Source organism: Mus caroli, unplaced genomic scaffold (genome assembly GCF_978045245.1).
Source record: "Mus caroli unplaced genomic scaffold, Mus_caroli_1 scaffold_4, whole genome shotgun sequence".
Classification (NCBI taxonomy): Eukaryota; Metazoa; Chordata; class Mammalia; order Rodentia; family Muridae; genus Mus; species Mus caroli.
In genome coordinates this window covers 149302085-149316644 of record NW_028227259.1, presented here as the reverse complement: position 1 = coordinate 149316644, position 14560 = coordinate 149302085, and the positions used below count along the sequence as shown (strand labels likewise).

General features: G+C 48.8%; 1 protein-coding gene across 14 annotated transcripts in view; it reads right to left on the bottom strand.

Annotated features, from left to right (window-relative positions):
- The window catches only part of Trrap (transformation/transcription domain associated protein), a 93549-nt gene that overhangs the window by 44263 nt on the left and 34726 nt on the right, over positions 1-14560 (bottom strand). For 7 of the 14 annotated variants that reach the window (XM_085837417.1, XM_085837423.1, XM_085837419.1 and 4 more), the window contains exons 24-38: positions 12787-13004; positions 12511-12708; positions 11583-11843; positions 11020-11181; positions 10799-10895; positions 10096-10217; positions 9697-9867; positions 8547-8615; positions 5638-5691; positions 5490-5510; positions 3877-3996; positions 2106-2225; positions 1082-1246; positions 803-984; positions 121-319 (exon numbers count right to left, since the gene is read on the bottom strand). In XM_085837417.1, coding sequence (XP_085693543.1) covers positions 121-319; positions 803-984; positions 1082-1246; positions 2106-2225; positions 3877-3996; positions 5490-5510; positions 5638-5691; positions 8547-8615; positions 9697-9867; positions 10096-10217; positions 10799-10895; positions 11020-11181; positions 11583-11843; positions 12511-12708; positions 12787-13004 — 2159 coding nt within the window. The remainder of the gene's footprint in view (positions 1-120; positions 320-802; positions 985-1081; positions 1247-2105; positions 2226-3876; positions 3997-5489; positions 5511-5637; positions 5692-8546; positions 8616-9696; positions 9868-10095; positions 10218-10798; positions 10896-11019; positions 11182-11582; positions 11844-12510; positions 12709-12786; positions 13005-14560) is intronic. The other 7 variants (XM_021163529.3, XM_021163533.3, XM_021163536.3 and 4 more) reach the window with 2 other exon arrangements.

Below are 14560 nucleotides of genomic sequence, written 5' to 3'. Positions count from 1 at the left end.
CATGACAGTTGGGCCTACTGCACAAGCATCTAGAGAGATGGGGCTCATTAGGAATAGCGCCCATGGTCCTGAGGAAACAAACCCAGCACCTGCTGTCACAGCCCAGTTCTAATGACTCACCTTTGCTTTCAGTTCATCTCCAAAGTTGGGGTCATTAAACTCTACAAAGCGGAAAAAGAGCGCCCGCTTTTGAGCGATGCTGTAGTTTTTGGGGATCTCTTCTTCCATGTACTCCTTCAAGAAGGTCATGTTGCAGAGGAAACGGCCAGTGAAGGCTCGGAGCAGCTGGAACAGCAGCTCTATGTCGCCATAGTTCCTTCTGAAGGACCAGGACAAGCAAGAGGTTAGCGTAAGGCCAGCTCTAACTACACAGAATCCAGATTTGTGGCTTTCTTTTTCCATGTTTCACTGTGTGTCACGCATGTGCATAGCGTAGTTCTGCATGTGTGTGGGATCACCTCAGACTGCTCTTCCACTCTATTAATGGAGACAAGTTTCTCTCAGTCAAACCCAGAACTCACTGATAAGGGACAGTCTTGTTAACCAGGTTGCCCCCTTCATCTTTGCCTTCAAAGGCTGGAAAGATTGGCAGGCTGCCAACACTTACCAGCCATTTCTGTGGGTTTCTGGGGGCCCTAACTCAGGTCCTCACGGGTGCAAAGCACTGAATCACTTCCTCACTCACATCTTAAAGATGTCAGTTACCATCCAACCTCTCTACAGATACCCACGGACCCGCAGACCGGGCACATCGGGGCAAGCCCACAGTCGGGTTTTGGACAGAGGAAGCAAATGCACGCACTTGCAATAGTTCAGCAGACAGAAGGCCAGAAGCTTGGGCTCCTTCCAGTTGGTGGCAGCCATGTTCTCTTTGCGGTGTCTTTCTTGAAAGGTCTCACTCACCCACACTCGCCTCAACTGGCTCACCAGAGAGTGCTGACTGGCCAGCCAGGCATCATCATTTTTAACTATGATGCTTATGATCTGTAGGGAAAGAAGCAAGCATCAAGGACCTGCACCCAAGGGGCTTGGCCAAAGCCTGACCAGAAGGGCTCTGGGTTCAGTGAAGATGTGCGGCTACCTTGATGGCCTGGAACTGGAGGTCCAGGCGCATGTTGCTGGTACTGGGCGAGCCGGGGCGGACTGCTGTCTGTGCACCACCAGGCAGCAGGAGAGTGATGAACCTGTTGGGGTTTGCTGCCAACACATCCCTCAGAGGTCTGGCATCTTTGTGTTTTAGGAAACTCTGAAAGCAAAGGAATAAGGAAAGTTGCTTGGATCAGATCAAACTCAACCACGGTGGGATGACACACTTTCTCAAGTTCTGGCCATTTCTTCACGAAGGCAAACAAGACCAACAAAAATAACAACAGAACAGCAGGCAACTCTCTGGACAAGCTGTTGCTGGTCGGGAATGGTGGACTCAACTAGAATCGCAGAACTCAGGAGGCAGAGAGCAGCCTGTCTCAGCCAGCCAGGGCTACAGAGAGCTCCTCCTCAAAAAAGTTAAAAAACAAAAATGCTGGACAGGAGAGATGGCTCAGCAGCTAAAAGCACTGATGCTCTTCCAGAGGTCCTGAGTTCAAATCTCAGCACCCACAAGGTGCTGAGTCTCAAAGAGCCAAGGGCTTCACCTAGTGTTCAGACATGCACGCAGACAGAGCTCCCATATTCATAAGATACATACAGAAATAATTAAAACCAACAAGTCAGCTCAGTGGGTAGAGATGTGGCCAGCGAGCCTGATTGCTGGGACCCATGTAGCGGATGGAAAGCTGTCTTTTGACCTCTGTATGTGCACTGTGGCACGTGTACACCTCACATAAACAAGCATAGTACAAGAAAATGCTTCCCAATGGTAATCCTATTTTTTTTGGCTTGTGAATAATCCTAACTGTATTGATCTGTTAAAACCAACAAAATCCTCCCAGCTAACTCCTGAGCTATAGCTTTGCAGACATGCTCAAACAGCAACGTTGCTGACATGCAGAGCTCCGAGAAGCAGGAGCCAGGGCACTCTGTGGGGAAGCATGGGTTTGCTAAAGGCAGAGCACACTGGCGGCCAGCACTAGGCAGGCACCAGCCACAGATGCACCGGTTCCTACCATGAACATTCGGCTCCACTGGGGGTCATTCAGCGTTGCTTCCATCATGAACAACTCCACTGTCTGCGAGGGATGCCGTGTCAGGAACTTGATAAGTGGCTCTCTGAATGGACTGCCCGCCTACAAAACATGGGGCAGAGATGCAACCCACACCATCCTTCTCCAAGACCCTCCAACTGTCACCATGTAAGGATGGAACCGCCTCTGACTAAACCATAAGCAAGTCTTAATACCAATATTCTCAATATTCTGTCAGAAAGTATCTTAAAAAAATGGAACCAGGCAAGGCAGAACACTCCTGTAGTACCAGCACTTGGGGGTTATGTACAGAGGATGGCTGCACGTTTAAGACCAGCCTGAGATACCTAGCAAGATCTGCAAGTTGTTCTCTGACCTCCACATGTGCATTGTAGCATATGTGCACCCACGTGACATACACCCAGACATGGAAAAAAAAAAAAACATGTTTTGCAAAAGTAATGTAAAAGAAAAAAAAATGCTTTGCAATAATTTTGTTTCACTTTTTAAAAAAAGACCCCATGTTGACTACAATGCCAGTCGGATGGTCCTCTCAGCCTTAATCAGCTTCTCTTTACAATTAATAACTGACTGTGGATGCGGATGGAGTTAGGTTGCTCAAGGTGCTGAGAATAAGAGAGGAATCCAAAACAGGACATTTTCTCCACTCCCCACCCCCAAGGCTTAGAGAAGACCACAAAAGAAGGAACAAGAAAAAAAAAACCATAAAAGGGGAGATGGATGTGGCAGAGCCAACGTGGTGGTGGTCTCCCAGGTGATCTCGCCAGCTGAGGCGGCCTGTACAGAACCTGTTCAAGACTGGCCGGCAACATCCAGTCCCGGATGGGGTGTAGCTCACAGGACCCCAGCCCTCTCCACAGGACTATTAGCTACTGATGGGTCCTAGGAGAGGTGGTTGCCATGGTCTGCCTGTCTGAAACGACTGCTGAGCCTCCCAGGCGCCCCTGGGTCATCACAGAGCAATACAGAAAGAAAGAGGGGACACGCAGAAAAGGACTGCAGGGATGCGGGGGGTGGGGGAGATCAGTGGGGAAAAAGGACTGCAGGGATGGGGGGGGTCAATGGGGGAAAAGGACTGCAGGGATGGGGGGTCAGTGGGGGAAAAGGACTGCAGGGATGCGGGGGTCAATGGGGGAAAAGGACTGCAGGGATGGGGGTCAATGGGGGAAAAGGACTGCAGGGATGAGGAGTCAGTGGGGGAAAAGGACTGCAGGGATGAGGGGTCAATGGGGGAAAAGGACTGCAGGGATGAGGGGTCAATGGAAGTGGAGCAGGAGGGAGATAAGAAAGCGTACTAGGTAAAATTAATCATAACACACTATACATGTATTATATTGTCATATTACAAATTTAATTAATTTTTAAGAAACAAAGATAATTAAACTAAAAAACCCAAGTAATTAGATAAAACACAGTTTTCAACAACATATTCATTGGTGTGTTTGCCCATGCTCCAGTGGATATATTCCCAAGTTCACACAGGAACACAGTTGTTAATGAGTTTAGGAAGGTGCTCACAAAACACAACCAAAACTCCCTGAAAACTGAAGGGGACAGAAGGGGCACATACAATCGGAATGTACTATACAGGTGTATGAAATTATCAAGTGAACACATTTTAAAATAACAAAATAAAAATATTTCAAGTAATAGAGAGAAGACAAATCAAAATTAACCCTCAGTTCGGCTGCACCTTAAGGCAAATCAGAACGGAGCCTCGGTGTGGCCCTACCTCAATCAGCATGGCACGCTCTGTCTTCATCACAACCTCCAACAAAGGCTTGACCAGCGTCTGAGGAGCAGCTGGGATCAGATGGAAAAGGTTGATAATTGCCGAGCAAATCTTCATTTCCTAAGAAGGAAAACCAGAGGCCACACACAGGCCAATTAGCTTTGTGGATGGGGGAAAGCAATCACTACAGACCCTGCCACCGTCTAGCTACATTCACAAGGCTGGCCACCGAAGCAGAGTTGACACGGAAAAGCCACAACTTACCGGACTTACATCACACAGTCCTGTTTTGTCCTGAGGCAACTCACTGCCCTAGCCCTTCTGTTCCTGTCTCTGGGGGACAGGGCTCAGTGTGCCTGGTGTGTTTGTTGTGCCTTTGTTTTCAGGACACTGACCCTGTGTCAGGTCAGTCACCTATGCTAGCTTTCCTCGTGGGGGCAGGGACCATCAGTCACCTCTGAGGTGACAGTGCACTCACACTACATCATGTCAACTTCTAAGACACCAAGTTCTGAGAGCACAGAATCTTTCTGTCCTCAAAACCCAGTCAAGGAAGTTCCTCAGCTCAAATACCAGTGTGAGGAATGACTGGGAATGGTGGTAAGAATTCCTCAGCCATGTGCTGTGCTGGGTCCTGTGTGTGCGCAGTGTACTGTGTGCAGCCACTCAGAGCTGGGCTGCTCCGAGGGTTGGCTCTATACACCACTCTCTGGTCAGTCTGTCTGCTGCTATTAAGGAAGCTCTCTCGCTGGCTGCTAGGAGGGAAGGGGCTGGAGATGCCACCCTGCACAATGTGTGAAGTGTGTCTGTGGCTCTTGAGGGTAAAACGGGGATGAGGGCCACTGGCCAGCAGGAGCCTGATCCCAGGATGAGACGGCATGTGTACTGCTCAGTGTCACCTCCCTCCACTTCACATCCAAGTCTTAAAGAGAGCATATTCTCTCTAAAGTTACAGCTTTAAAAAATGGCAATGTACACTATACATTTGTTTTCAAGGCAGAAATACTGAAAAGTTCTCCTTTGCTTTCTGTAAGCGTGCCGGAAGATGTTATCATCCCCATTTTACAGAGTGAGACGTCAGCTAGACTGTCCAAAGACAGTGCTAAGACTGTATCAGTGTGTGAGGATAGTCATGAGGGCAAGTGTGTGTGTGTGTGTGTGTGTGTGTATCTGGCAGACAGGCTCTATCTAGTTTGAGGGAACTGTCAGTGTGACAGACAATCACACTCCCAACTTGTAGCAGGCATGGCTCTTGTGTGCGGACTTTCTTCTCAGGAGGCTTCTGGAGGCTTGCGCTAGTCATGAGTGCTAGGACAGGAAAGTCAGTTCAGCCTCAGCCAGCACTGAGAGAGAGAATGTAGTTCTGACACACAGAAAACACGAGAACTCGGGCTCTGGCTTAGACGCCCTGAGAAGAACATGCTTGGCACCGGACAGGTCACAGCAATGGCACTACGACAGCTCCGCCACACACAAGACAGTACAAGTCACCGCACTCAAGGGCACAGGGCACTCCGTCCACTACAGGATCACAACACAGCTAACGAGATCACGGCAGAACCAGATGCGACAACAACCCCCGCCTGCAGCTGCACTGCGGTTGCGGTTCTCACCTCTACCCCTTCCATGGCAGGCTGAACCAAAACAAAAGTCACAGCATGAAAAACGGGCAACCGAACGGTAAGGGAAAAAGAAAAAGCAAAACTCAAAGGTGTTCTTCACATTGCAAGTCATAGCTGACTTAGATAAGGTTGCTCTCACCTCAAACTGACAGAATGGAGACAGGGAGCACCTCCCGCACTCTGAAAGGCTCTCCTGAGGATGGGGAGGAAAATCATCTTTTTCTATTGATATCATTGACAGAAACTTCCCACATACTCAAACACAGGCAGGGTTATTGGGGTTAACGAGACAGTACAGGCACGATCATCAGAAAGCACACAGTAGTTAAGACACTCTGCAGCAGAAAGCACACCTTCCGCCCTTGCATGTCAACAGCCCTCGTACGGGGTCTAGTAGACTGAGTTTCTTTCCTGAGTCAAATGTTAAAAAAAAAAAAAATCACAGTTTCACATTCTTTTGTGCACAGAGATAAATGGTAAGACTTGGTTGTATGAGAACACACTTTAAAAAGACAACTTTTCAGAGTGGGTAATTCAAGTGCTGAAATAGTTTTTAAAGTAAGGACAAAATTCTTTCCGGGCTGGTCAGGAGAGAACTAGATGGTATAGCCTCCTTCACTAGACATGTGAGGCCCTAACCCATAAAGAACACTTGGCCGTGAGTTCAACAACCCCTACCCTAGTTAGCATTGAACTGTCAACCTGAGACAGTCTAGTGTCTCGATCGGGGCCTGCCCACATCTGTCTATCCTGTGGGCATACCTCTTGGGAGCTGCTTTGACAGGGGCGGTACCATTTCTAGGCTGTATAAGATAGCTAGCTGAACATGAGCCTGGGAGTGAGGCAGCAAGCAGTGTTCTTCCATGGTTTTGGCTTCCAAGTCCCTGCCGTGACTCCCCTCAGTGATGGTCTGTAACCTACAAACTGAAAGAAGCCCTTTCTTGCCCAACCTGCTTCTGGTTGGAGAATTTTCTCACAGCAACACTAGAGAATACGAGACGGCCCTCAGAGGTGAGCTACGGTGTAGTCAAGTACTCTCTGTAAAATCAGCATCATGCACGTGTGTACAGGTAATATATACATGGTTCTGTATAAACTCAGTGCCCAAAGGAGAAGGTCACCCAGACATGGAACCTTCCCAAAGCTCAATTCCCAGAGAAATCAAACTACAAAAGAGCTTTCAACCAACTACTTAATATGGATTCCGATATGGGGTCTCAAAGAGCTGAGCAGCAGCCTGGCCACTGCTCTGCTATGACACCCAATGCCCGTGCCCGAGCTTCAGCCTCGGCCTGCTCTGTCAGGCTGTTCACACTCTACAGACGCTTACACTGTGGTTTTCATTTAATAGAAGCAGTTCACTTACACACATAGACTTCTGGCTTCTGTTCTTAGTCATTCATTTACTGGACGCAGGCACATGCCAGGGGACACCAGGGAGGCCAGAAGACAACTTCCAAGGCCTTAGTCCTTCCACTACGTAGGCCCCAGGGACTGAATTCAGGTTGTCATGCTTCCATCTCAGGGGCCGCCTGACTTTTTGCGAGTTCATTTAAATGTTTATTCTAGAACTGATTGTGTGTTTTAAAGTCTAGTTATGTTTTTAACGTCTGTGTGGGCATCTAAGAGATGAGATGGGAGCACAAGCAAAGGGCTGGCCATGCTGCCACGCCCATGGGGCTCGGGCTCCATCAGAGCTCTCTGAGCTGCTCTCCCATGACCTCATGTGATCTTTAATATGCAAGTAAGAAACTTTCCAATGGGCCTTAAAGTGAAGAGGTTGAAACTCTGGCTGACATCTGCTTAGCAGGCCTTTCAGAAGCCGCAGAAACAGACACAGAAACAAAGCACCTTGAATACAGGATGTCTAAACATGCAGTAAAGTAAAAAATAAAAAATTGTGCTGGGTGTGGTGGCGCCCGCGTTTAATCCCAGCACTTGGGAGGCAGAGGCAGGCAGATTTCTGAGTTCGAGGCCACCCTGGTCTACAGAGTGAGTTCCAGGACAGCCAGGGCTATACAGAGAAACCCTGTCTTGAAAAACCAAAAATAAATAAATAAATAAATAAATAAAAATAAAATAAAATAAATAAATAAAAATAAAAAATTTTTAAAAATCCAAGTTAGAATGAGGTAACACATCTAACAAGGTGGCGAGGGGGACAAGAGTCAGGCCAAGCCGGGCGGGGCTCGCTCCTGAGTGGGGACACTACTATGAAACATCTTACCAGGATATCAAACCTTCAGAAAATACTGTAAAAATTAGCATGTACGATTTTAGAGTCAAAGCAGCAAAGAGCCTCGTATGTTAAAGAGACTCTAGGAGGCTCTAAGGGCAGACATCGGATACCTAAGGAGACTCAGTTACATTAGCTTCGCCTAAAAACTGTAGAGTTGCTGTGTGTGCTAGTCATTTAATTTTTTTAAAGATTTTATTCACTTTATATATGTGAGTACACTGTAGCTGTCTTCAGACACACCAGAAGAGGGCGTCAGATCCCATTACAGATGGCTGTGAGCCACCATGTGGATTCTGGGAATTGAACTCAGGACCTCTGGAAGAGCAGACGGTGCTCTTAACTGCTCCAGCCCTAGTCAATTAATTTTTAATGAACAACTGAGGTGTGAGCAGACTTCCTTAAAAATACCCACACTAGTATTATGGGACGCTTTAATCAGTCCCAAAGCTTTCTTGTTCTTCCTGGGCAATCTTAATTAGTTAGACACAAGGAGGCAATTACCAACCAGAGTGAAGGAAAGCAATGGGAAGGAAAGCTGTGGGAGAGAGGGGGCGCCGCCATGTAAGGAATAGCACAGAAGACGAGGACAACGGAACACACTGCATACTTCTGAAATGCTAGCAACAGAAAAGTCGATTACAGTGAGCAGCGGGAGCGGGTAAGGACCACAAAGAACCATCAAGCTCAGCCTTCAGGAGCAATAAAGCACACTGCAGATGAGCCTCTGCTTCTGGCCCGTGTCAGGTAACCCCAACACCGGCTGTGCAGTGCAGCGTGGCCACCCTCCCAGAAACAAGCCAGCCACTCACGTTTCCGTCACTCCTCTGGCCCCCTTTGTGGGTGATGACCACCACTTCCATCCACTTGCGCAGATGTTGCTGTTGAAAAGAGAGGAAAAAATACTCAACACACCCTCAGACCCCGAGACATGAGAGATACCGCCCTGCAGCCATTTCCCTGTACTTGATAGGACCACGGAGTTCCCATTACAGTAAAGCAGTCTAATCTCCAGCAAGAAGTGAGTGACAGGCCTGGATCCTGCTTCAGCTGGAGACATGGAGGTTTATTTTTAATCAGCACCTGTGGTGTGAGGCACCACAGTTCCTGGCCCAGCACTTTCCTTTCCTTACCACCACTGTTCTCTGGGTACTGGGGCGGACTTCGGTGGAAGCAGAGGTGAATAGAGACTCTGTCAGGGTCAGAAGCTCCTGGCCCCGATGGGGGTACCAGAATGAAGCACAGGAGCATGCTATACATGAGGCTATCAGAAGTGGCGGATGGGGTGAGCAACTCTGGCAGAGACTGGGATGCCTAAGAAGGGACTCGAAGGAGAAGGGCCCGGTGTGCTCTAGGAAGAAGAGCGCCAAGGTCTCTGGCAGCTACTGTGGCTGGAGGGGAATCCAGGGGAGCGGGCTGGCAAGACACACACTGATTTCGTTTAATCAGAGGCTGGGCAGTCGGCTCCATGTGGGCATCTGCGACTGAAGAGCCACACACCCCAGTTCCATGCAGATGCCTCTGAGCAAGCATAGGAAATGGCGGTTGCTGATAAGCAAACCATGTACACAACGGATGCTGCGTTCCTTTGAAAAGCCAGTCCCATGCCCTGTGTTTCACACATGACACCTGCGTGCACATGACACTTGTGTGCACACAGGCTGCCTTTGGGAACGGGGCCAGCGATGGGGAGGAAACTCAGTTCTTTTACACCGTTGAATTGTCTTTCTGTCTTATTTTTTTGAGACAGGGTCACTGGGTAGCTCTGGCTGGCCTGAAACTCTATGTGTAGACCAGCCTGGCTCAAGCTCATAGCGATCTACCCGTCTCTGTCTCCCAAGAGGGGACTGTATCAACATACCCACCCACCTTTTGAATTTAGCAGTATGAATGTTCTTTATGTCAACAGGCCGTCTCATTTGTCCAGTGCACTGTGGAGTAAGTTTAACCCACTTAGCTTACCATCATCTGGTCACAAAACTTATCATTGAAGGAATTTGGGAAGAGGCGGGTAACGGAGGTGAGCCGGTTCACGACGTTCAGGGTCAAGCTCCGGTAGTCTCCCAGCATCATCAGCAAGGGCCGCATGTGCGTATGAATCTGATCTACTTCTATGGTGGCACCTTCCAAAAACTAGTAAGAAAGGTAAGTCACACAGAGAAACAACAGGATGAAATGCACAGTCAACTCCTGTGACAGCTTGCCCTTGGGAAAGGTCCCAGAGAGTGCTGGTGGGACTGGAGCTCAGCTGTACAGTGCTTCCCGACTCAGTGTGACGAGGGCAGAGCGGCCTCGCTCCATGTGTGCTGGCCAGATAGACCTAAGGACCCCCGGTGCTGGCCACGAGGCTCCCAAGCTCACCTTCCTCATGCAGGCTTCCCCAGCCTCCTGCAGCTCACTGTTGGTGGAGTTGAGGGCTTTGAAAAGAGCAGCAATGATTTTCTCCCTGGACTGAGGTAGGTAATTGCAGGCAGCAAGGGCATCTTTGGAGAGAAAAATACATACAGTTTTTATTATTCACCCGAGAAACCCCTCAATAATATTCCTCTCTAAAGGATCCTACCAATCGCAAACCACTAGCCCTCCCTCCTGTTAGCTGCCTCAAGGAAGATAAGAGCTGGGCTTGGTGGCACACACCTTTAACCTCAGCCTGAGAAGGCACTCAGATCTCTGAGTTCAAGGCCAGCCTTACGGTATACAGAGTGAGTTCTAGGACAGCCAGGGCTACACAGCAAAACTATGTTTCAAAAAGCCAAAACAAAACAAAACAAAAAGGGTAGGCTAGGTCTGATGGGAACGGCTCTATGTGCTGAGTACAAGAGGTCTCCAACCAGAAATCTGATTCAAGAGTCACAGAGCAGCGTTCACTAAGTAAAATCCCATTTGTTAAAGACAAACTACTTAAACTCTAACAATGACGGTTCAACTTGACAACTAACACGGCTCCTGAGTCTATGTTTAAAAGACCATAGAAAACTAGGCATTTAGTCTATGATGAGGCCCACCACCCCCTCTGCATGACGGTCCTCTGCCCCCCAGGCTGACTCCCACTGTACGCACTTACTTAATGCTGCGATCCGTAAGGGCACAAGCGACGGGAGGCTTTTGTAACAGGGCAGCTTGGTCAGAGCCGAGTCCTCAGCCTCACACAAATTCAGCAGCTGGCAGAGGGAAAAAAGCAAATTTTGGTTTATTTATCCCACTTTTCCTGGGGAAACAAACATTTGCCGAGCCTGTTCTGAAGGCTACCTGACCTCAGCGCCCACCGCTCACACGGCAGCGTACCTCTGTGTAGAAGACCTTGTGCTCCACCACGTTGAGATCCATTGTGAAGAGTCGAGGCTGCAGCGTGGTGCAGAACGTGTTGCCCTCCATCAAGCCGATCTGGGCATTGGCAGGCTGGTGGCGCAGCAGGTGCTTCTTTGGTGGGACCATATCCTGAAGGACCTGGATGAAAAGCAAGGAGGGGCAGCACTGCTCAGATGTTCCTCAAAGAGCAAAGGCCACTCATCTTTGTATTCCACAGTAGCCAATGTGAAATCCGTGACGTGAAGTCATTTCAGAGGCTTAGACTTTCATTAGGGAAGAACATCCACACGTTAGATGTGTAGGAGAGACTGGGTCAGATACACTTGGTCACACTGCAGAGTGACCTCACAAAACAAGTCCCACATGATAACACACACACCGGGAAATCAGCCTTCTTTCTAGTCTTATCAACAGCTGTGGGCACACAATGCCATCTGTACACTGAAGGTTCCAGAGAACACAAGCAACAGCCCTCTGAACCGAGTAGTACGTGGAACTCAGACCTGCAGCACACAGAGCCCGCTATGTCAGAATCCTACCTCTTTATGTGGCTCCATAATTACTGTCACACTTTTTCCAGTGACCTGGGCCAAGACCTGCAGCGAATGCATGGCCTGCTTTCTCACAGTCGAGTTTGGGGAGGTGACTTCACGAACCAAATCGTGGGTCACGTGGTGAAAAGATTTCTCCTGAGCCAGCACAATCTCCTCAGCTCTCTCCTCATCCTTCAAAGGGGTCGCACATCTCATCAGGAGCTGTTCCAGGGTGGTCTTCGCCATGGCCACTGCCCCATTGGAAACCTGGATGTGGGGAAGGGATGCAGGAGGATGCACCCATAGGTCCATAGACTTGGGGAGGAGGGAGCTCGTGGCCACTGGGCCAGCTTCAAGGAGAAAGACCACTATATGGCATCCATTTGGCACTTTAGGGTCAAAATTACCTCCTTGTATGTACTTCCTATTTGCCTTCATAAAGGTCATCTGGACATGACCTTGGCATTAACCACACAGTCCTGGCAAGGTCACCAGGTTCCACCAGATGAGTTAGATTTGCACATGGGGTCATAAATGCGGCACACCTTGGGCTAGCAATATGGCTCAGTGAGTAACGGAGCCTGCTGCCCATCCTGAGCACCCTAGTTTGGTCCCCACACGGTAGAGAACTAACTCCCACAAGTTGTCCTCTGCCCTCCACACTCATGCTGTGCTAGGTCCCCATCCAATAGAGCAGAAACAAAAACCAGGAAGCAAAAGGACAACGTCCCACCTGTGGGGGCCTCTGAAGTGCCCTGAAACCAGCAAGGCAACAGGGAAGGACCTGAAGATGACACACACCAGTCAGGAGCTGTCCCTGTACTAAAGATGCCATTGGGAAGCCCAGTACAAAACTTCCATGCTGGCAGAGTGTCTGAGACCAGGAGCTCTTTGCAAGCAGCGTCACTGAGAGTCCACGCCGCCCACGACCTACCTCTCCAGTCAGGTCCATCATTACAAAGAGCAGGGCTTTGAGGAATGTCTGCTGGTTCTGGAGAACCCACGTGAGTGGGAGCCGCTCCATGAGAAACTTAATGGATACCACGCCCCCCAGCTTTGCATACCAGGCCTGCTCGTAGCAGCAGGCGCACAACCGCTCCACAATGTAGGAGAAGAGGGGCAGCTGGCATGCCTGGAGAGAAACAAGCCAAGAATAAGTGGGTGCTGTCTTTCTGGACCAAGAGCCTGCAACCGGTTCAGACGTCCTTACCCTCTCTTTTGAGCCCAGGATGATGCTCGCCACGTCAAATATCACGGCCAGGGCTACCTCCCCAATCTTGCACAGTTCCTTTTCTTCATAAGCCATACAGATAGCTATGGCATCAATAAGGACCAAGGGATCCATTCCTTTGGACCCATTTTCTTCACTGTGGAACATGGCTGTGCTGGGCTGGCTGCCCACCTGGTAGCAAGGTAGCAAGAAAGGACCTGGGAAGAGGGGAGCAGGCACAGGACAAAGCCAAGGTCACTCATGGGAGCGAGAGTAACATCTGATGACACATCAGCTTCATTTCCCCTGGGGTTAAGAACACTGAAGCCATTCCTAATATTCAAATTACATTTTATTATTCTGTGCATGTGTAGATGTGGGCACACATATGACACGGTCCACATGCCTTTGCACTTATGAAGGTCAGAAGACAAACTGCAAGAATTGGTCCTTTCTTGCCCTGTATGGATTCTAAGGCCTGAACTCAGATTCCCAGGCTTCTCTGCAAGCACCCTTAACTAGCTGAGCTGTCTTCCTAGCCCCAGAACCAGTACTTCAAACTAACCTCCATTAAACTGCAGCTGTTTGAAAACCAAGTAGACTAATTCCACATGAAGGCCGTTTTTCTAAGTATTTCCAAAAATACACTGTATCATTTTCCAATTACTTCAGTTAAAACTCAAAACTGAGGCTAGGCATATAGCAGGTATGGCACATACAAACCCCTGCGTGTATAAGCCAGACTTTGACGATACACATCTGTATGCCCACACTTATCCAGGTAGAGTGAGAGTGAGAAGTTTAAAGCTCTACTCATCTAAATCAGGTGCCAGGTTCTTTTAAAAGAAAAAGGAGGCGCTGACAGGTAGAAGACTGCAGATAAAAGCACCAACTGCACAGGCATTATGACTTGAATTCAATCCCCAGGGCTCACTGGGAAGACAGAACTGACCCTGGGAAGCTAACCTCTCACCTCTGCAGGCTCGCTGTGGCACTAATATGCTTGCACTCATATACAAATAACCACAGTAGTAATAAATGTTTAAAAATTCAAAGATGTGCTAGTTTGAAATGAGAACAATTAAGTATCTCTTAAAATACCACTGATCAGCTATAGCCTGAGAGTGATGGGTCTTGATACAGCCATTGCAGACAGTAGCAAAAACCGCAAGAGACAGTTTATACCCCAGAACACACATGGTCACTGTACTGTTAAGCAGAGCAACTTGAAAGCAATGTCTCTTGGGTCCCCAGCCGTAGACCACACAGAGGTTACCAAGATTAATTTTAAAGTTACCACAAAGAAACTCTAGGAAACAACTGGTGTTCAGCTGTCTGAACAGTTCTGACTGTGCCAGAGTTCATCAGCAACTCTGCTGAGCACAGGGCTTTGGGGCTCTGAGGCAAAACAGGCAGGGGAGATGCTGCTCAAGTGTGCACATAACTACTGTGGCATCTAGAAAGAAACATGGAATTCTGAGGGTATCCTTTTAGAAACTTAGTGGTAGGGGTCAGGGTCACAGACACTTCTACTGTGTTTTATAAAAGCAGGTTTGTGGGGGTGGGGAGCATAAAAAACAGCCTGGGTAAACAGTTTTACCCCAGAACACAGCCAGGGGTAACGGCCAGGGGCAGGCATGAGAACCTCAAAGAGTGTCAGGAGCTGGCTGCAGCAGAGTGGGTGGCACGGGCAGCAAGCTGACCTGGGAAAACAACACTAGAGAGGGAGATCAGAAACTATCATGCTTTAACCAATGTGAGCTTCATGTACCTC